This window comes from Peromyscus maniculatus, chromosome 19, assembly GCF_049852395.1.
Source record: "Peromyscus maniculatus bairdii isolate BWxNUB_F1_BW_parent chromosome 19, HU_Pman_BW_mat_3.1, whole genome shotgun sequence".
Lineage (NCBI taxonomy): Eukaryota > Metazoa > Chordata > Mammalia > Rodentia > Cricetidae > Peromyscus > Peromyscus maniculatus.
In genome coordinates this window covers 14,001,658-14,025,175 of record NC_134870.1, presented here as the reverse complement: position 1 = coordinate 14,025,175, position 23,518 = coordinate 14,001,658, and the positions used below count along the sequence as shown (strand labels likewise).

The 23,518-nt window shown below is 43.5% G+C and overlaps 1 protein-coding gene across 3 annotated transcripts in view; it reads right to left on the bottom strand.

Annotated features, from left to right (window-relative positions):
- Positions 1 to 23,518, bottom strand: part of Mapre2 (microtubule associated protein RP/EB family member 2) — a 150,458-nt gene that overhangs the window by 111,570 nt on the left and 15,370 nt on the right. For all 3 annotated transcript variants that reach the window (XM_006980114.4, XM_076554833.1, XM_076554832.1), the window contains exon 2: positions 17,003 to 17,064. Coding sequence is in view for 1 of the 3 variants with exons in the window: in XM_076554832.1 (XP_076410947.1) it covers positions 17,003 to 17,064 (62 nt within the window). In the remaining 2 variants the exon portion in view is untranslated. The remainder of the gene's footprint in view (positions 1 to 17,002; positions 17,065 to 23,518) is intronic.

The following is a 23,518-nucleotide window of genomic DNA, read 5'->3' as shown; positions in this document are numbered from 1 at the left end:
TGTAACCAGATTACATCATTAAAGGCAGACTCACAATGTTTCCAGCAGCCTAAAACAGCTTTAAAATGCACAGGGAACTATTGGTTGGGAGACACCAGGACTCAAAACATTGCTATTTCCTGCTGATGGCTAGACCACTTAAAGTTCCACAGAGAGCAAACGCCAGGGCTAGATGACAAGTTAAACCAAACCAAACAAAGCAACCAAGTTCTTTGGCTGATGACTTTGGGCAGAAGCAGCGGCACTCAGCGGCCTCACATTCCACATGCAGAGCGCTCCACTCCGGAGAAGCAAGCCCCTGCAGAGCAGGCTCCTCCCACAGTCACATCCCTGGAAAACCGTCCCTGAAGTTTGGACAAGGTGCTGTGGAGGGCAGCCAACTGACTTCACAGCGGTTATGAAACAGCTGCAGATCTGTACTTAAGTCATGCCCTGTGCAAATACCCCACAAAGGACACATTCCTATCAAGAGAAGGAACACGACTTGGCTAGCAGCACCAAGGTGTGAAGCCGAGTGAGCTAATAAGATAGAAAGGCAATTTCCTGGTGTCCCTAACACTCACCACTTTTCTTTTGATTTTTCCCTTCTCTTCTTACAAGCAAAGGAACCATTTATTTCCATCCTTTAATTTTATCCCACAGTCATTTATAACATGAAAAAAAAGACCTAACAAGGAACCAAGCCCAAGAATCAGTCATGGCCAAGGTTGGAAGCACACCTCTGTGATCTCAGGGAAGCCGAAGAAGAGAGCTCTCCTAAGTTCTAGGCTAGCCTGTGCTACAGGGAGACAGGGTCCTGTCCCAAATCACAAGTCAAATCAATGAAAAGTATGTGACTGAGTGCTAGATGCTGCCAGCCTAAAGCACCAAAGCTTTGTTATTTGAAGATTTGGACCAAACAGGATGCTTTAGCAGGGCATGGCAGTACTCTCCTGTAATCCTAGCATTCCAAAGAGTTAGGCAGGTGAGATGTGAATTCAAGGCCAGCCTGGGCTACATAATGAGACTGTCTCCAAAAGAAAAATACATTATTTAACCTAATCTTTTTTATGGCCTACAGTGGATCTTTGGTATGATATGACTAGTATGATATGTAGTAGTGTAATATGTAACACAAGTAAGACACACTTGGGTTATCATAGTTCTATAACAAATATTTAACCATGTTACAAATATTACCTAACAAAATCACTATTGTTTCTATTTTTATTACACATGTATGTGTGTGGAAGGGGGCGTGCACAGGTGTGCACATGTATATGTTGTATATTGTGTGTCTGCTTTATTGTATGCGCACTGTGTGAGTCCAGCACCCAGGAAGGCTAGAGAGGGCATCAGATTTCATGGAACTGAAGTTGTAGGCAGTTATCTGCGACCTGACGTAGGTTGTAGGAACTGAATTCCAGTCCTCTGCCAGAGCAGCGAGTGTTCTTAATCCTCAGGCTTCTCCCCAGCCCTGGGCTCTTCTTATTTCCCTGTAACCTAGGAGCCTTCCATTTTCTGGAACTTTGTCACTTTCTGGTCCCCATCCAGGTTTCCAAAACTATGATGGATGTGCTCCCGCTTCTACTTGATGATTTTGTTGTTGTTTTTTTGAGACAGAGTTTTGGTATGTAGCTATTCTCAAACTCACAATCCTTGTGTCTGTGTCCTTATAACTGGTGTACAACATGATACCCAGTCTCATTATTTTTCAGTAATTGCCTTAATCTTATTAACCTGTACTAGCTGTAACTACTAATATGGTTCAGTGTGGCATTTTCACACATACACACAGTAGTGTGACCAAATCAAACCCAGTGGAAGAGCTACAGAAGGTGGAAGCAAAACCATATTCGAATGGAACGTCTGTGGTTTTGTCTTTCCTTTGGTCTAAGACAGGATCTTACTGTAGATCAGGCCGATTTCAGACTCCCGGGGCTTGGCCTGCTGCTGCACCCCTGAGCCACCATACCTGGTTAGACTGAAGCCAGTTTGACTAGGCGTCTTAGTTAGGGTTTCTATTGCTGTGAAGAGACACCATGACCACAGCAACTCTTATAAAGGAAAACATTTCATTGAGGATGACTCACTTACAGTTCAGGGGTTCAGTCCATTATCATCATGGGGAGTGTGGCAGCATGCAGGCAGACATGGTACTAGAGGAGTAGCTGAGAGTCCTATATCTTGCAGGCAACAGGAAGTCAACTGAGACACTAGGCAGTATCCTAAGCATAGGAAACCTCAAAGCCCGCCCCCACAGTGACACACTTCCTCCAACAAGGCCACACCCACTCCAACAAAGCCACACCTCCTAATAGTGCCACTCCCTGTGAGATTATGGGGGCCGATTACATTCAAACTACCACACTAGGGTACTTGCATTTTGTTTGATATTTACTCCATGTCCTAAAATACAAACTTTAAAACAGTCTGGTGTTTGAGACTCTATACGATTAGACTTGGCCTAGCTTCTCCTTATCTCTCAATCCTGCATGATTGACATGCTTTCCCAACCCCTTTAGATGACTTATGTCTAGACTGTCACTTCTCCCTGTTGTCTGTTAATTTACAAAGGCAGCCAGGGCTCAAAGGCCATTCTCCAGGACCATAATAAAGTAACCCCGATTCCCTAACAGTTAAAAGCATGGTGAAACAGCAGTGAGGCAAGTGATTCCATTGGTGCTAGCAACACCAGTTTTTCCGACCACAATTCTCTTCTCTCCCTTGATAACAGTATAATCCAAAGTAATTTTTCTTAAATAGGTGTAAAATTCAAAAATAATGCTGTAAGTTTTGATATCTTAATACACAATGAAAATATCAGCTTTTGAGGTCATTCTTTTAAATAAATAAGTGTCACTAATTCCAGTAAGTTTTATTTAATAATGTGGGGACTATGTTGCCCTAAGCAGGTTGGATGGTCTTTTCCAAGACACCATGAGCGATATCTATGCTTCCTTGCTGGAAGTAACAATGTCGTAAGCACTCAATTCATATTTTATGGAAACCAAGGGAAGCTTTTCTCCAGACCAAGTGTGGAAAAGGCTGCTAACAGTCCAGTCTAATTTAGAAACCAAAGCAATGAATGCTACATGAGCCTGAGACACACCACTCCCCAGAAGCAAAACTAACACCAGAGACACCAGAATTCCATGAGAGCAATGCTGTCAAGTACATACAGAGTCATAACAGAACAATAAGCCAGCACTCAAAACAGGGCTTTAGAATCCAGCTGCCTGATAGGAAGTCCCGATGACCTAGAATCTAGTCTTTCCGGGAGGCACTCACAGGCTTTTTTTTTAACCTTTACTGTGTAAGTCCTCTAGAGCAGCTGGCTCTTAACCTGACAGTCTGAGACTCTTGTGAAGTACTGTCTTAATACTGAGGCACAGATAATGTCAGAACATAGACAAACGTGTGAATGTGCTCACTTGAAGCTGAGTGATATCTGAGGTTAGGGATGCTGACAGCCCATGTCATCTACAGTACAAGACTCTACAGACCTCAGAAAGCACATACCAAATGCCCAATGTCTGCAGAGTAATTAGGATGTGTCATCTATTGCTGTGGAGAATATTATATTTGCAAAGTAAAAAGAAGGCGTGTGAAGAGTCTTTAAAATCAGAGGTAATATCCAATCAGGAAGTTCATAGTATAATAAAAACTGAGTTCACGGGGGATGTGAGGACGAACAGATCTGAGCCTACTTGGGAGTATTATGTAACTATTTACAACCTATGTTTATAATACATAAAAGTTAACTTTGAAATGGACTCCATGCAGCAAACAGTGTTAGGCTAGTTAAGTGATGGTTTGTGATGCTATAAACTGTGTCTCAGACACTAAAACTACAGTTGTCCATGTTCATAGCAGCACACAGAATCACTCACGGTACAACAGGAAACAACCAGCAAAGTACTAGAATGTGCACAAGGTCTGACAACAGCCGAATGGAATGTGAGTGAGGACTGGAATGAAAAGACAAACATAAAATGAAGGCTGCGAAGTAGATGACACAGGGCGTGGATGGCTGGAGAGATGTGATGTACAACAGTAGCAGACATGGGATGGATGGCCCCAGAGATGTGATGTACAACAGGAGTCCATGGATACAACTGTACGGTGTAGGAGGTCATGCTAACTGACTTTCATGGATATTTTGACAGAGCAATAGATGGCCAATTCTGAGATGATGGACTTGTTCTTTTTTTTTTTTTTAAATCTATTATCATTATTTTATGTATGAGTGAGTGTTTTCCTTGTATATATTTTAATGCATCACATCCATGCCTGGTGTTCCTGGAAGCAAGAAGAGGCTGTCAGATCCTCTGGAACTAGAGTTACAAACAGTTGTGAGCTGCCGTGTGGGTCCTGGGAATAGAACCCAGGTCTTCTGGAAGAGCAACCAGTGCTTTCAACCTCTCAGCCATTTCTTCAGTCCTCCTTTTCTATATTATTATTATTATTATTAATGACTTGTTTATTTTTATTTCATATACATTGGTGTTCTGCTTGCATGTATCTGTGTGAGGGTATCAGATCCCCTAGAACTGGAATTATAGACAGTTGTGAGCTGCCATGTGGGTGCTGGGAATTGAACCTGAGTCCTTTGGAAGAGCAAGTGGTGCTTTTAACCAATGAGTCTTCTCTCCAGCCCTTCAAATTATTTCTATTATGAAAAATTTGAAAACACTATACAAGCAGAAGAAAAAATCTCCTATGTAAGAGACATTGAGAAGGTGTGCAGGAACCAGCAGGTCCTTTGTGACGCTTAATTAAATGGTTACAGATGATTCTATATATTTATTGTAATACATAAGTACATGTAAGCACCTATATATAAACTAAGGTGATGTAGTATGACTTTGTTTCTTGAGTAGTCTTAATAAAACAACCAAATTGTACATCTTCTATACCAACAAGGAAGAGCTAACACATAACAACAAAAGTGGTAAAGAAAGAAGGAAGAGCAGGAGACAGAGAGGAGATGGAGGGAGAGGAGGAGGAAGAGCAGGAGACAGAGAGAGATGGAGGGAGAGGAGGAAGAAGAGAGGGTAGTGAGATTTTCTGTATTACATCTCCCCTACTCTGCTTCAGTCCTAGGCTCGAGATCACATGTCTAAGCATGAGCATCTAGCTGAGGACACCGCCTGCTGGCACCATGTGATACTGAGGTGTGGGTTTGTCTTTGCTTGGGTTCTAATCTTGGTTCTGAATAGGACTTACTATTCAAATGACAAGTCTTGAGCAGCAAAGTCACTAACCCATTTGAAACTCCATTTCCCTAGTTAAAAGGCATTAAAGATTTTTATATAAGATACATAGAGTTAATGAAACAATGGGGCAGCCTACATCCATCTGCTAACGGAATGCTAGGACACAGTAGGCATAAAATAAAATTTGTTCTCCCACACTTAGCCCTTTGTACACAGGACTCTGGCATTCAGGCAGAAAGGAAGGCAAGCCCACCGTGGGGCTACTGCTTCTCAGATCTGTCTCTCTCCCTGACATACACTTTTACACGGAGAGGATCTCCTTGCTCCCACTGTTTTTACTGATGGCAGGACCTGTGTGGCCATCAGTCTGGGGTGAGCTTTCTGGGTTGGCACTATTCACAATCCACATTCAAAATTCCACTTTCTATTTAAGCTTGTTTCTGTGGTTGGGGAGGAAGCTTGGTCAGCAAGTGTCTTACTCTAGAAGTATAAGGACCCGAGTTTGATCCCCAGAACCTATTCAAGCCAGGATGGTAGTGCATGGTTAGGATTTCAGTTCTTAGAGACAGGTGGATCCCTGGGCACTGACCAGCTAGTTTAGCCTATTCAGATAGGCTGAGATAATACCTAAAAAACAAAGAGAAATCTCACACACACACACACACACACACACACACACACACACACACACACACACACACACGCTTCTATAGCTCTGTCTAAAATAGGAGCCACTGGTCACATGTGGATCGCACTGAATCAATCATCATATAATAAAGTCTAAAATGTGATTCCTGGGTTTCACAGCTGCATTGGGCATCCTCAGTGGCCACGCGTGGCTTGTGGCCATCCAGTGGGATAACACAGACTTAGAACATGTTCGCTGTCATGGCAGGCCAGCTCAGCTGCCCCGCTTTGAATTTCCAGGGCATCAGTGGGGAAGACCAACATCACACGGTCAGTGTTTATCATATTTGCTCCTTGCTTCATTTGTTTTTAACCTACTCTTAAACCAGGACAGTAAAATCAGAACACGAGGTAAGATAAAAGGAGACAATTTGTGGCTGGGGCTTTTACAGATGCAGCCACCCGGGCACCAGCTGGTGAGAACCAGTGGCATTCTCTCGGCTACTGCAGCTCCCTAGGGAGGAGAACCCGGATATAAGATACCAATGGCGGTGACTTCAGACTGCTGCTTACCTGGATCCCGGTTCTGCACACAAAGAAAATCTATAGAGGCACATGTGATGTTGAAAGTTTGCTGAGCAGCCGACAGGTTTATTTCTATTTGCAACACAGCAGGTGCCTTTGGGGCCGTCAGTACCCAGCACAGACAGACTTGTGAATGGAGGGCATAGTACCAAACTACTCAGTAAATTATTAAGAAATTGGTTGTAAACCAGGAGGCGGTGGCTCATGCCTTTAATCCCAGCACTTGGGAGGCAGAGGCAGGTGGATCTCTGCAAGTTTGAGGCCAGCCTGTTCTACAAAGAGAGTTCCAGAACAGCCAGTGTTACATAGAGAAACCCTGTCTCAAAAAAAGAAAAAAAAGAAAGAAAGAAAGAAAGAAGTTGCTATTTTGTTTTGCAGTGGTAAGAGTTAAACTCAGGGCCTTGTTCATGCTAGGCATATACTCTACCACTGAGCTACATCACCAGCCCTTGTTTTTAATTTTTTGTGTGTCTCTGTGTGTGCACATTGCACATGTGTGTAGGTACCCAAGAAAGCCAGAAAAGGACATCAGATCTCCTGGAGCTGGAGTTACAGGCAGTTGTGAGCCACCCACGCGAGTGTTGGGCATTAAACTTGGGTCCTTTGCCAAAGCATCAAGCGCTCCTAAACCCTGAGCCATTTCTCCAGGCCCAGTCCTTGGATGTGATGAAATGGGGTGCTATGTGGCTAAGGCTGGCTTCATGGCCCTAATCTTCCTGCCTCGGTTTCTGAGGGCGGGGGTTACACTCATTAGCACGCCTGACTTCAAAGACATGTGAGGATAGTTTTCAATCATCTCTATAGTCAACACAGGACTCAGGTGAATTAGTTCTAATCCCTATTATTAATCTCATCGTAGTCCAAATAATTAGCAACTCTTTAACCCATTAGTTTGCACTTACAAAGTTTTAAAGGAAAAAATAATGAAGTATGAAGCTGCTTTAAATTACATGCATGATCGGAATCCATGTCTCTTCAAGAGGAGCATTTATAAAGTCTGCATCTGCTAGGTGTGTGTATCTCAAGGGTACTGCTGAGCCCAGCTGGATGGAGAAGCACCTGTCCAGAACTGCACAACTGACCTCATGGACTCCAAAGCTTGTGCCTCAGCGCACTGTGTCTCTAGTCAGGGTCCTGTCACTCATCAACCAGACATTTCAGTGTGTTTGAATCTCCTGTCCTTCTCCCTGTACCCAGCTTCTCCCTGTACCCACTTTCTCCTTGTATCCAGCTTCTCCCTGTACCTACCCTCTCCCTGTATCCACCTTCTCCCTGTACCCACATTCTCCCTGTGCCCACCTTGTCCCTGTACCCACCTTGTCCCTGTGCCCACCTTGTCCCTGTACCCACCTTCTCCTTGTATCCAGCTTCTCTCTGTACCCACCTTCTTCCTGTACCCACCCTCTCCTCAGCACATGGCCTTCCTCTGACTTCACAGAGGCTACTCAAGGTACTAGGCCAGCCTGAAGTTTCCAGAAACCTCATTAAGCAACTGTAACACAGGAAGGGCAGCCTTCTTACTGTTTTTTGCTCTTTGTAACAATGACACATTCTCTCATTCATTGCCTCTTGCTCTTGAAGACCCGGTCTGTAACTTTTCAAATGTCTCTTCTACTGACTTTCTGTCATACTTGATTAGCCCAGATCTCTTCCATTTTAAACTGGCTCCTCTCTAAGTGCCCCTCACCATCCTCATCTTTATAATCAAACATCTTAAAGGGTATCTTATGTTGCAGGATATTTTATCACACTGTGTGAAGATGTGTTGCTGTTTTACCTTGCCTGCCTAATGCACCTGATTGGTTTAATAAAAAGCTGAATGGCCAATAACTAGGCAGGAGAGATAGGCGGGGCTTCCAGGGAGAGAGAGGGACTCGGGGTGAATCTAGGTGTGTGGGAGACACCAGTGAGACACTGGGAAGTCAGATGTAAATTGTGGAGGATAGCGAACAAGCCACATGGCAAATGTAGATTAATATAAATGGGTTAATTTAAGTTATAAGAGCTAGTTGGGGACAAGCCCAAGCTAAGGCCGAGCTTTCATACTTAGTAGTAAGTCTCCATGTCATGATTTGGGAGCTGGCAGTCCCAATAAGAAAGATTGACTATAATCTTAACCTACCTTCAGTCACAGTGGTTCTCAACTTGGGGGCTGAATGACCCTTTCACAGGGGTCACCTAAAACCATTGGAAAACACAGAGATTTACAATTCATAACCATAGCAAAATTACAGTTATGATATAGCAACGAAAATAATTTTATGGTTGGGGATCACCACAACATGGAGGAACTGTATTAAAGGGTTGCAGCATTAGGAAGGCTGGGAAGGCTGGGAACCCCTTCTCTCTCTCTCTCTCTCTCTCTCTCTCTCTCTCTCTCTCTCTCTCTCTTAAAGATTTATTTATTATGTATACAGTACTCTGCATGTATCCCTGCAGACCAGAAGAGGGCACAAGATCTCTTTACAGATGGTTGTGAGCCACCATGTGGTTGCTGGGATTTGAACTCAGGACCTCTGGGGAAGAACAGCCAGTGCTTCTAACCTCTGAGCCATATCTCCAGCCCTCTCTCTCTCTTTTTTTTTTAATGAAAAGTTTTTTCATACACTATATTCTGATCCTGACTTCCTCTTCCTCCACTCCTCCTACATACCTCCTGCCTCCCCAGGCATCCAACTCAACACCCTTTCTTTCTCTCTCTCTTTAGAAAGCAAACAAGCAAACAAAAACCAAACAAACCAGGATTAAAAAAGAAAGAAAGAAAGAAAGAAAGAAAGAAAGAAAGAAAGAAAGAAAGAACGAAAGAAAGAAAGAAAACCCCAAAACTCAAGAAACACATACACATCCCATAAAAACACAAGATCTGAGACTATGATACACAGGCAAAAGGCCAGTAAGACAAAATATGCCCAAACAAAGAAATATGAAACAAAAAAATCTACAAAAATATCATTGAATTCATTTGTGTTGGTCATCTACTGCTGGGCAGGGAGCCTGCCCCTAAGTGTCGTTAATGTACTCAGTGAGATTCCATTGGAGAAAAGTACTTCTTCCTTTGCAAGTGGGTGTCAATTAGAGATAGTTTATTGGTTGGGGTGGGAGCCTGTGTCCACTTCTCCATCTCAGGGCTGGGACCTCATATGGCTTGAACTTGGGCAAGGTCCTGTGTGTCAGTCTGTGAGATCACATGTGCATCGATCCTGTTGTGTCTGGAAGATGCTTTCCTTGGTGTCCTCCATCTCCTCTGGCTCTTACAATCTTTCTGCCTCCTCTTGCACAGAATCCTCTGAGTCCTGGGGCCTCTGTATCTTGCTTTCTCCCCTGCTTCTCAATTTCCTGCATCTGGTTTCCACTCTGATCATGGCATTGAAATCACACTTAGCAAAATCTCTTTGTCGCTAAACCAACAAGCGCTTTTAGTCATCACCTTATTTAGCCTCCGAGTACCATTTGGACTTACCCACCCTTTGCTCATTGTTGCAAAATTGCTTTTCCTTGGCTTTTATGATCCAAATTAGGCTCTGGTCTTTCTCTGTTTACAGCTAATATTCATCTGTCAGTCTTTCTTCCTGCCTTATTCTGTCTTTCTCTAAAACTATGTGTATGTGTGTGTACACAGGTGTGTGTGTGTGTGTGTGTGTGTGTGTGTTTATCATAAATCTTTACCATGTTAACCATCGATTAGATAGACAGTTTTGTAATGTTAGGTATACTCACATTGTACAACCATTGTCACCAGGCATCTTTCAAACTTTTTCCTTTGCTGGGCCAGTGAGATGGCTCAGCAGGTAAACACACTTGCAACCAAGACTGATGGCCTGAGTTTGGTCCTTAGAACCCAGAGGGTGGAAGGGATCCAATACCCACAAGTTCTCTGATTTCCACATGGGTGCCATGGTGTGGCCCACACCACTAAACTACATAAATGTAAACCCTTTTTAATTGAAAGAAAATCCATTTGCTGACCATGCAAATGAATCCTTGACTTCTTCCTCGCATAATCCTATTTCGCATCCATTTCCTTCACTCCAGGCAGCCACCGTAGCCAGAGGCTCATTAACTTTTCCCTGGATTTCCGTGTCTATTCTTGTGTTGCTCCATGATCCAGTTTGCTGCAGAGCTGCCCGAGGCGCAGATCTGAGATGGAGAGCGGGCTTCTTAGCTTTCTGTCCCTGCTCTGTCTTCTCAGCTCTGCCCTGCCCACCCCTTCCCACTGCAGCCAGGCTTCATAGTTCTCTTGTTTTCTCCACAGATCCTCTGCTGCTGCTGCTTTTTCTACCAACGTTCCCTTTCTCCAGATGCTCCCCCCCCCCCCCCCCACACACACCTGGATACCTGTCTTTTTCTTTTGGACTGAGGTTAGTTGGATGTCACTGAGTTTGGAAGCCTTGCCAGACCTTCCCATACAGGCTGGGGCTTAGCTGCCTCTGTGCTGAAGATAGGGAGTGTGGGGCTTGGTAAAGGGAACCGTTTTCCAGAGCCCTAGGCATAACTAGCAAATGTAAGAATGTGTCCCAACTTTCTCTTGTTTCCCACAACTCATCTGTTTATTACTCTTTACAGATTTAAATAAAAGCAGGGCAATGGTGGTGGTGCACGCCTTTAATCCCAGCACTCGGAGGCAGAGGCAGGCAGATCTCTGTGAGTTCAAGGCCAACCTGGTCTACAGAGCAAGATCCATGGATCCATGACAGCCAGAGCCACACTGAGAAACCCTGTCTTGAAAAACAACAACAACAAAAAAAAAAAAAAAAAAAAGAAAGAAAAGAAAGAAAGAAAGAAGGAAAGAAAAGAAAAGAGAAACTGAAATAAAATCATTGCTGTTGTAGAAGATGGGAAAAGCATGCATTGATTGCTCAGGTTTATTCTCCTGTAGTTCTACAGATGAGGCAGAGGAATGTTAAAGCTGTGAGTACAGATCAATGAGAATCCAAACCAGCAGGTGCCAACCCTCAGACTCTAGGCAAGTTACTTGAGGGCCATGATCGTAGACATTGCTGGCCCTATGTCTACCTGTGCATTCTTATTAAGGATCTCACTGTCGCCCATGTCAGCTGACTCCAAAGAGTCACAGAGTCCTCATTCCAAAGACCCTCCCCGCCCTTACCCAATCCCACTCATCTTCTACAATACAAGCTAGCCAGCTTCATATGCTTATAGGCTCGCTCACTCTCTGTATGTGTGTGTGAATGTGTGTATGTGTGTGGTGTATGTTTGTGTGGTATGTGTGTCTGGTGTGTGAGTGTAGACTAGAAGACAGTCTTGGAAATAAGGTTTCTCACTGAGCAGAAACAACTCATCAGTTGGGCAGGTTGGCTGGCTGGTACGCCCTAAGAACCCATCTGTCTTCCCGTCTCGAGCAGCGGTTTTAAGTGTGCACTACATGTCCACCTTTTTATGTGGGTGCTGGGGATCAAACTCACGTCCTCACGCTTGCAAGGCAAGTGTTTTATCAACTGAGCTATCTCCCCAGCCCCAGGGTTTTGTTTGTTTGTTTAAGATTCTCTGCTCCACTAAATAGCATGTGCTAAAGTTCTGTTGTTTACCTGTCAGCCCCAGCTGTTCCCACAGAACTTGGAAAACAGCTGGCATCAGTACAGGTTTATGGAATGAATGGGAACAAGCATCATTATCCCTGTGTGTCCAAAACCAACTAATTTAATGGTTCAGTCTGGTCGCCCTTATGCCCTCTCACATGTCCATAGTACTTTAACTAGGTTTCTCCTGTAGTGAGTCTCATTTTCTACATTTTATTATAGTCATTTATGTGTATATTTTTTAGCTTTAGTAAAACTTTAAGACAGAAGCTCCCCCATTTTTGCTAATGATTAAAACTATAATATGTCATTCACATTAGGCACATGAACAATAAGGACATTGCTCACTCATATGTAAATTTTATATATGTTAAAATAGTATTACTAATACATTACTTACTCTTTCTTATAAGACTGCTTTTATAATTTCACATTTTAAAAATGTGAAAATATTAGCCTCTCATTGTGTATGTTTGAAAACTATTCCTTGTGATAAAAATGTAGTAAACTAGATTCAAAATGACAGAAATGGTCAGACTTGGGAATTCCAATGCTAGAATTTTGTCCTTGAGAAATAGATAAAGCTGACAGATAAGACCCAACCTAGGACCTCAAGATGTAGACAAGGACTTTCTGATTGGCATTCTGGTTGCTCAGGAAAGAAGGTTGGAAAATTGACCAATGGGAAATTATGAAATTAGAAAGCTTCTCTGCTACAGGGAAACCCTTAATGGAGTAGAGACAGCTTACAGAGTGGGAAAAAAATCTTCGCCAGTTACATGGATTTTCATTTTCACTTATGTGTGTGGACTTATGTGTGTATATGACTGTATGTGCCTGTATGTGTGTGACTGGAGGCCACAGGTCAACATCAAGGCTTTTCCTCTATTCCTCTCCACCTTAGTTTTCGAGACAGTCTCCCAATGAACCTGGAGCTCCTCACTGATTGGCTAGCCTGGTTGCTCTTGAACCTTGAAACCTAGCATGCGCCTGTCTGCCCACCAACCCAGGATGACAGGTGTGTACTATCATGCCAGCTTTTTATGTGGATACTGGAGATCTGAACCCAGGTCCTCATAGTGTAAGCAAGTACTTTGCCCACTTTCCAGCCCCGCCGTGGGGGGGGGGGGGGCGTCAGCTGCTGGAACATACAAAGAACAGAAAAACTAAACAACAAGAAAGCAAATAACACAATCAATAATGAATTAATAAAATAAGCAGACAGTTGCTATATGATGAAATACAAGTAGCCGATAAACATATGAAAAACTTACTAGCCATCAGAGAAATGCAAATGTAAGTACATCCAGAGTCCATCTCACCCCAGTCGGAATGGAATGGTCACTAACAACACAGATAACAAGTGCTGGTGTGACGCAGCAGTAGTGAACCCTTAGCACACGGCTGGTTGGGTTGTAAACAAATCCACCACTATAGGAGCTTCTCACAACTTAAATCTGCCATTTGACGGAGCTGTTCTTACTCCTGGGCATGTACCGGAAGGACTCAAGTCCACAGACCACAGAGATATTGCCCATTGGTGCTCACTGCCACCGCATCCACAACAGCTGAGCTACGGAACCAAACCAGTCGCTCACTAACAGAGGAACAGATGAAGGAGACGAGGTTCACATACACAGTGGAATTCTTTTAGCCGTAAAGAAAGACAGAGCGGGACCGCACTACAGCTTCCACGCTGAGATTTTTCTTATTTGTTTGTTTGGTTTTTTTTGGCTTGATTTTTACAATTTTGTTTTGGGGGCAGGTTGCAAGGGTACGGGGCAGAACGGAGAAGATGGGGAGGTGAGCAGGCTTGGGATGCATGATGTGAAATCCATAAATAATTGATAAAAAATTTAAAAAAAAAAGAGAAACACAAAGCTATGTAGTTTGCAGGAAAATGGAAGTGACTGGAAGTAATCATATTAAACAAATGAAGTCTGCCTCACAAAAACAAATACCAGGTGTTTCTAACATGGGTGTGCCTTATACTGATACATGAAATAATTTGTGTGCGTATGACATGAAAGCAGAAACAAAACTGTCTAAGGGAAGAAGAATAGCAACAGGAGGGGCCGGAGAGACCAGGGTGCAGGAGAGTGTGCGTGTGTGTGCATGTCGCCTGCATGTGGCGGTCATAGGCCAGCCTTGGATGTTATTCCTCAGAAGCTAAGCGTCTTTGAGACAGGGTCTCTCATTGGCCTAGAGCTGACTGGCTAATGAGTCCTAGGGATCATCTTGTCCATGCCTCCTCAGTGCCGAGCTGACAAGTGTGCACCGCTACACTTGGATTTTTTTTTAAAGGTCAATGAGTTTTTTTTTTTTTTTAATTTTAAAAGCATTTATTTATTTTATGTATGAGTATTTTGCCTGCATGTATGTCTGTGCACCATATATGTGGCTGGTGTCCATGGTCCGTGGGGTTCCAGTGGGGCATTGGATCCCTCGGAACTGGAGTTAGGGATGGTTGTGAGCCACCATGTGGATGCTGGGAACCGACCCTGGATCCTCTGCAAGAACAAGCGCTCTTAGTGCTGAGTCATCACTCCAGTCCACGGCTGGTTGTTTACTTGGGTACTAGGACTCAAGTACTTTCCTGAACGAGCCATCCCACTTGTATGAAAATTAAAGTAGAATTTAAAAAGTATTCGTCCCATAGCTCCAGAGAGAAGATTTATAAAGAGATAGAGCCTAGACAATGGCTCACCTTTTTCTATGACTTCTTCACGCACGCCAGTTGGGATGCAGGGTGATGACGTGATTTACCATCCATGGAGACATCTGAGGGCAGATAGGGGTGCTAGCGGGTCCATACTCAGGGCACTGGAAGTTAATCAGGACTATCCCAGGCGCACCATACAGATCCACCAGTGTGGCCACGATTCACTTCCACAAGTCCCCCGGAACCTTCCCAGGCCAGCTCCCGATGGGTACAGGAAGTTCAGGCAGCTTCTCTTCTCTTCTTGGTCCTTCCTTGTTCTGTTGCTCTGAGCTACCTTTCTACTCTCCGACCCCACTCTCCTCTAAAGCCAGCTGGGGCTGGGACCCTTGGGGTCCAGATATCTGCTTGACCAGGGTGAAAGAGAAAGGCTGAGCTCTGGGAGTCCAGTCGAAGAGAGCGCGGAGGGGCTATATGAGCAAGGAAGGTCAAGGTCACGAAGGGGAAACCTACAGAGACAGCTGACCTGAGCTAGTGGGAGCTCACAGACTCTAGACTGACAGCTAGGGGGCCTGCATGGGACCCACCTAAGCCCTTGCATGTGGGTGACAATTGTATAGCTTGGTCTGTTTGTGACCCCTAGCAGTGGGACCAAAATCTGTTCCTGGCACGAGAGCTGGCATTTTGGAACCTATTCCCTATGGTGATATGCCTCGCTCAGCCTTAATGCAGGGTGGGAGGAGCTTGGTTCTGCCTCAACTTGGTATGCCATGCTTTGTTGAATCCTGTGGGAGGCCTGACCCTGTCTGAGGGGGGGGTGGGGGTGGGAGGTGGGGTAGAAAGGAGGTGGGGAGAGGAAACAGGAGGAGATGAGGGAGGGGAAACTGTGGTTGGTATGGAAAATAAATTATAAAAGATAGAAGAGAAAGGCTTCCTCATTCCCTCTGGTGACCCTTAATCGTCCCAATCCAACACAAATGACAGTTCTGTACGTACATGCACATTTCTCTTGGTTTAATATCAAGGAGACTTCCTAATAAATAACCTGAGTGGGAGGGGGTGGGGCATCGGGTTTCTTTCCTCAAATGAGCCTCTTAACAATGTCCGTCTCCCCTAGAACATTTCTCACAATGGGGCATGAAAGCAAATGTACCATCCTCACAGATTTGAGACTTGAATGTGTACCAATGCCTGCTGGAGAATTATTCACAGACTTGAGCCTTTAACATATACCTTCTAGAGAACTATTTGAAGACAAGGTTTCTAATTTTAGCATTCCAAAAGTGAAAACAACACATACAATCCCATACACATCCTTCTACATCTCTACACTTTTTTTTATTTGCATATTATTGAGGGGAAAAAAAAAACACTTTTGATGAAATCTAGGTAGAACCTGATGCCTGAGACCAGTCACCACACGAACAATTACGACGCACAGCTTTGAAATCTCTCCGAATGGCTTTCCAAATATTGCCATCTGGTGGAGTTTTAGTTAATTGTTCCTTTGTTCTGGAGAGCCCCCGGAGGTGACCATTGAAGGCGTTATCAGGCAGAGGTTTAGGGCACCAGCGGCAAACATCTGAAGATGGAAATGATCCAGTCTCAGGCAAACCAGAAACTGAAGACTTCCTGGGGCTTCCAGGGGCTTCCTGGGGCTCTGCCACTGTGGCGATGTGTGTTTATCACATGATCCCTCCCTCCCTCCCTCCCTCCCCGTTCCTTTCTTCCCCTTCCGTTCATCCCTTCCCTCTTCCCACCCCGGCCTCCCTTCTTCACCCTGCCCTCACTCCTCACAGAGGTTCACCTTATATTCTTAATAATAACAAATACAACTATATTTACTTAAAAATAACTCGAGGAGGTGGAGAGATGGTTCAGAGGTTAAGAGCACTAGCTGCTCTTCCAGAGGACCTGAGTTCATTTCCCAGCACCCCCATGGCAGCTCAAGACTGTCTGTAACTCCAGTTCCACGTGGTCCTACACCCTCACACAGACATACGTGCAAGCAAAACACCAATCCGCATAAAATAAAAATAAATAAATAGAATGAAACCCACCACTTTCCTCTATTAAAAATAACTTTCTAGTTAGAAATGTCCCAAGATTATTGTGACCATATTTTGATATGTCTCCCTCCAATGGCCACTCATAAGGTCTCCCAAATTAAACATTAACTGGCTTGACCATGTTTCAGAGGACTTTCTGTTAGCAGTCTCTAGCTCTTAGCACACCGGGGAAGGGTATCATTTGGAGAGCAGCACTTTGAAGAGTGCATTTATTCAGACACTGTCAGCGGAATTTTAAAACCAGCCGGTCATTCAGCAGTAGCAGCAGGAACCTCAATTTCATTCAGAGACAAGGAATCTACAAGACAGATCATATTGAAACCTTACTTTGAACATCCAGGCACTCTCCCTGGCTGTTGAGATGAATGGTTCCTCTGGGAAACAGGACCCTGGAAGAGGAAAAAAAAATAAGAGAGAAAGTAAGGTCTTGAAAAAAGAATTTAAAGAAAAAACACCCCCCAAATATCTAAAACCAACTGATTTTACTTTGAAAACTTGAACTTTTAGTATAATTGCAGATTTAGAAAAGAATTATTTTTATTTCCCAATCTCCCTAGCATGGTGTGATATGATAAAAGTCCTGCACTACCAGATAGCCCAGAAGCAAGGCCTCTACTGGGGTGTCACGTGCCAACATCAGTTAGAGTTTGGACTTGCTCAAACTCAGCCTAATTTGCAGGGCTTTTTGTTGTTGTTGTTTTTTGTGGGGTTTTTTGTTTTGTTTTGTTTTTTAAATCTAGTATCAATATGGGCTTAATCTAACTAATTTCTAACTAATTTCTTAATCTAACTAATTTCTGACTAATTTAAATAACATAAAAATTATAAACAATGTCAAGCCAGACTTGAAAAGATACATACAACAAACAGAAATGTATTTGCATTCTATGAGTTCACTATTCCCTCCAAAATACTATCTGGCTGAATCATACAATTGACAAAAGATAGACCCAATTCTGGAGGCTGAGAGATGTGGGAGGTCCTGGCTTTGAGGCCCACCATGGGGGCTATAAGGAGACTGCTAATGGTCCCACCAGATATTGCTAAGCGTGACCTGACATGCATGTGTGCACAATCTTACCTGCCTTTCCCATCATCCCCAGCCACAAGTGAGAGATGACCTCTCCCACTTTCCACCTGGATTCTCTCCCTGAACATTCATGTGCTATGTTTTCTGTCTATGACCAACCCCTGAGACAGGGTCTCTCTGTGTAGCCCTGGCTGTCCTAGAACTCACTCTGTAGACCAGGCTGGCCTCGAACTCACAGAGATCTGCCTGCCTCTGCCTTCAGAGTGCTGGGATAAAAGGTGTGTGCCACCACCACCCACCTCTGCTTTGGGTCCTTATCTAGAACCAACCACACACCAAGAATAACACATGTGCAGCAAATCTAACATGATGAACTTCATTCCGGACAAGGCTCTAAAGGTGCTACTGCTGATTTTGAAAAGGTGGGAATAGGGTGAAATTTTACAGTTTTTATGTAAGGGTAGTGAAAAAAGAAAAGAATGAAATGATAAATGCTGAATAAATAGAAGCTCGGCGACAGCTGAATTGTTAATGTTACACATGGGCACATCCCCCAGTCTAGGGGTCTGAAACCCAAAAGTCTCCCAAATCTGAACATCCTTGAATGACAACATGGTGGCACACATGGAGGAAGGATGTCACATTTCGAAAAGGTTTCATGCGCACAACCATTTAAAATATATAAAATGACCTTGGGGCTACATGACCAAGTGTATATGAAGCACAATGAATTTTGTGTTAGTTCTGGGCCCCATCCTTAAGATAATTCATTATGTATATGTAAATATTTAAAAACATCAAACAGTTGAAATTTCATATCTGGTGCCAAGCATTTCAGTTAAGGGAAACTCACCAACAGTGTTCAGAGTTCAGATGAAACTTACATTTCCTAGCTTATTTAAAAGTCAGAAGATTTCTTATTAATGATTTTAAGAATTGAATTCAGGTAAACACTATAATTATATATATTTAATTTTATATTGAACAGATAGAATGAATGCCCTTATTTGTTTTATAACAGAATTTACTTCTGTGGGGGTATTTCATATGTTTCTTTAATTTAGTACTGGTTTAATAAACTAAAATTCAGATTAAAAAACCCAGCTCTCATCAATATTGACTCCCATCCTAAAGTCTTCCAATTTTTCAGAAATCTTAGCTGAGTTAGAATAAAATTTTCATTTGTCTGCTTTATTTAACTAGTCCTCAGTAGCTAAGTTACCACACAAGATGTTGGTTGTCAAGCTCAGAGGCAGGAGTGCAAGTGCCTATAAACCAAACAATTAGCCCTTAGACATTTCTGCCTCATCTATACCCAAGTGAGTTTCCTGTGTTTGTTCAAAGCAGCCAGTTGCTAATTACTCAGTAGCTGCAACAGGCCAGCTTAGAGAATCGAGAGATCACCTATGAAACTCTGTATGTGCCAGACAGAACACAGAGTTTTATCTAATTTAATTATTTATTAGATAAAACCATCTTATCATAAACAAAACAGAGGCTCAGAGTAATGGGGCAACCAGTCAGATGTGTAGCTAGTGGGGACTGTGCCTTATAGACCTTACCCTCTGCTCTCTCTTTCTCTCACACCTTGAATCTTAAAAGCCAGACCTTTGGGGCTGGAGCAATGACTCAGTGGCTAAGAGTAATGGCTGTTTTTGCAGAGGACCCAGGCTCAGGTCTATGCACCCACATGGCAGTTAATAACCGACCCTAGCTCTAGGAGATCCAGTGCCCTCTTCTGGTCCCTGCAGGCACATGGCAATATATACATGCAGGCAAAACATGTATATACATACAATACAAGTAAATCTTTTTTAAAAGCCAGTCCTTTGATACATCTTAGTAACAGCCGGGGGAAAAAAAAGACATAAGCAAACAAGGAGTCTAGTGAAGATTCTTAGCCTTGACATCAAAATTACAATCTGTTAAAAGAAAATGGATAAATTGGTCTTTATCAAAATTAAAAACTTTTGCCTATGTGAAGTAGATATAAATGCAAATTATGAACTAGGAGAGACATTTTATCTATAACTGAGGAAGAGCTAATATCTGGGGTATCAAAACTCAACAGCAAGAAAAAAAAAACAATTAGAAATGGGCACAACAAACACTTGAGGAGGGCAGAGAGCAAAATAGGTACAAGAAATGGTACTCGATGCCCCTGGGCAGCAGGTGGCTGAAGATTAAACCATAAGGATGGGAATAATAGGCTGGCAGAAATGCAAGCTAGCAATAATATACATGAGGGCAAGGAGTCAAACTGGACTGTTTGTATGATATTTGTGAGATTCAGCACAAAAAGGCCCAGCTTTTGATAAAAGCAACCTGGATGAACCTTCCAAGCATTTCCTTGATGGAATAAAGTTTTCTCTGGTATAACCCCCCTCTCCTCCTACATTTGCATTACCAAGTTTTAATTTTATTTTATCTATTTTATTTTATTTTACGTGTCGGAGTGGTTTGCCTGTGTGTGTGTGTGTGTGTGTGTGTGTGTGTGTGTGTGTGTGTGTGTATGTGTGTATGTGTGTGTGTCTGTGCAGCACATGAGTGTCTGGTTGCCGTGAAGGTCAGGAAAAGGTGTTGGATCTCTTGGAACTGGAGTTACAGAGAGTAGTGGGCCACTGTGTGGATGCTGGGGACCTGACTTAGTCCTCTGCAAGAGCAACAAGTGCTCTTAATCTCCAAGCATCTCCCTCTCGGGCCCCCGGACCCCCCCCCCCCCCCCCCCGCCCCGCCTTCCACCTGTCAATTCTTCATCCGAAGGTGAAACACTGATACTAATGCCTACAGTGAAAATAAAGTGAGTTCTAAACACCAGCTTGATGCTTCATGTATTTTCATGAATCTAAATTTGTTGAAGTTCACACCAAAGCAGGAATTCCCCCGAATTCCTCATCTAGCTGCACAGGCATAGAATTTTATTCTTTGTTGGATTTTTGTGGACAAGGTCTATTTCTAAACTGGACTACAACACGCCTCTCATCTTATCAGATCCCACAGATTTTCGGTCTTCTGTCATACTGAGCACCAGGCAACTCTTCAGAAATGAGCAGCAATTAGCTAGCTCTGCTCTCCATGACTTTTTTTTTTTTTTTTATTGAAAAACAAATTTGTTAGGATACACATCATGGTAGGATCAAACAAAGCACATTCTCTACTTCCACAGAAGTATACGCTCCAGAAGTCTCTAATCCTTTTTGCAGCAAACTCAGTGTTCCAGCATCTCACATCCAAGGTATGCCAGCAGAATATCTGTTTTACTTAAGGAAGCTCCCCCCACCCCCGGGCCCAAGTGACTGCTGACTTCATGCCTGGCCATAAAACCTCAAGAACATGAGATAGATCAGGACAAAAACACGGATGTCCAAGTATTTCCAATCATGCATGCCATCGGATAATTTATTGCTCTTTCGTTGCTTTGTAGCCGGGTAATATAGCTTCCAATCCACACAAGGTCAAATCATTCTGTTCTTAGAGGCAGCATCAGACCTTCCCAGCGGCTCCTGGAGTTTTCAAGGAGGTGGTACTGCTGAGCTCTGAGTCTGGGTTTCCGCTCAGGGTTTGACTCTGCTGTCTCGGGGCTTTAGAATGAGTTGTATATCCTGAATTCCAAACTCCCGACTGCACTCTGAGATACGGAATGGCTCCAGCTGTGGATCATATTCTATCCTGTGGGAGGTCCACAGCTTTCTAGGAACAGGGCATCTTATAAACATTAGCAGAGAGGCACATGCTATTAATCCTGAGACTGATCTTGCTTGATACCAACTCCCAGCAAGCACCACATCAATTAGTGGTCTTGGGCTGGGATTGTGGCCTCGCCAGGGGAAGCCTAGGGCCGCCAGGGGCTCACTGCCGGCAAACACAGGGCTCGGCACGCACCAGAGAAACCAGAAACCAGTGGAGGACGGTGTGTGCTGGCAACGGAGGTCAGGTTCCACGGGGCCTTGGATATTAAGTCTGGTATGACTCACTCTCCTTAAGAAAGACAAATTACCAAATAATCCATGCTATGTATTTAAAGACTTTTAAAAAATTGCTCTATGATAAAGGGATTTGGGCGGTATATACTGAGGGTGGTAATGGAGCTATAAACTTCTCGGGGTTACATGATTTGGTTTCCATACACTGAAAGGACAATCCCAAACGATAGCTACGAATGTGCCTTCTTTTCTTTCAAGCACAGCATAACTGTCTTCTCAGAATCCTCATTGATCCATCTGTTGCTTCCCACGTGAACCAGGACAAAAACAATTTTTAAGATTGCCCTTTCTATTTTAGAGTTTTTTTTTTTTTAAAGAATGGTGCTGTGAAAGTAAAAAAATTTTAAAAAGACATGGCAAACTGCATCCATAAGAAATGCTGCATGCACCAGAACCCCACAAAATGCTTTCTATAATTGCACCATTGAAACCAACTGTTTAATCTATTTTTAATCGTTTGCCATTGGAAACATAGTAGATATAGAATAGCCCTTTGCTCTGTGTGTGATTGACAGCAAAACAGGAAAATCACCCAGGGAGCTTCAGTTCCATGTTTTATATTAGAGCTTATAACACAAACAGTGTTTGGGACGCGGTGGGAACTAAAGACACGTTTTCCATGTGTTCCGTCTTTGTGGTCTGTTGTTCCCCTGGCCCACTAAGGAAACAGCATACTAAGGATGTCACAAGGGTAACACTCTGTAGGTTTGTCAGGGTGACTGGCATTAGGACACCCGGGTTGAGGGCTGCCACAATCTCCCTTAAAACACGGAAGATGTTCACTTTTTGCATGGTGCTTTGTGAAAATCTTTTAAAACTCTCCTTTTTTTTTTCCTTGCTATTTTCAGAAAAGTGTGTGGAATGTGTTACTAGGTGAATGGCACTGTGGGGATGTCAGCACAGCCTCTGGACACAAGCTTCCTGTCTAAGCCCACGTGAAGAGCCCAGGACTGCTTTCCTTGCCTCTGCCGTGGGCTTCCTATGTAGAGGAACCTACTCCCAAATGCGTGGGAGTTATATCAGGAACTCAATCCCTTGAGTGGAAGATGCATCCTGAATTCCATCTGACTAGGAGATACTCTAGGATGCGCCAGAGGTGAAGCTCCAGTCCCACTCGAGGGAGAAGGGGCTTTAAGGAGGAAGTTTAACTAAAACGTCCAGTGTGAAAATATGTGCATGTGTGTGTATGCTCACATGTGAGTGCATGTGTATGTGTGTTCACATGTATGTGGAACCTAGATGTCAACCTGAAATATTGCCATGCCTCAAGGGCCACCCCTCTTATTCCTTTGAGAGGGTGTCTCCCTTTACCCTGGAGTTCACCAAGCAGGCTAAGCTAGCCTACCAATGAGCCCCAGAAATTCTCCTGACTCTGCTTCCCAATACTGGGATGAAAAGCTTGAACTTTTTAAGGTGGTGGCTCACACCTTTAATCCCAGCACCCAGGAGGCAGAGGTAGGCAGATCTCTGAGTTCAAGGCCAGCCTGGTCTACAGAACTAGTTCCAGGACAGCCAAAGCTACGCAGAGAAACTCTGTCTCTAAAAAACAAAATCAAAAACAAACAAACAAAAAAAACCCCTGCACATTACTATTCTTGGATTTCTTATGTAGTTTCCAGGGATTGAACTCAGACCCTTACGCTTGCCTAGCGACACTTTATTGACTGAATATCTTATCAGCCTCCTTGAAGTTTTTAAAGAACTTCCTTCCATTATATCTATTGCTGTTTTTCTTTTATAATTTTTCTTTCACATGTATGTGTATGAGTGCTTTGTCTGCACGTATATATACATATCATGTGCATGGCTGTGCCCGCAGAGGTCAGAAGT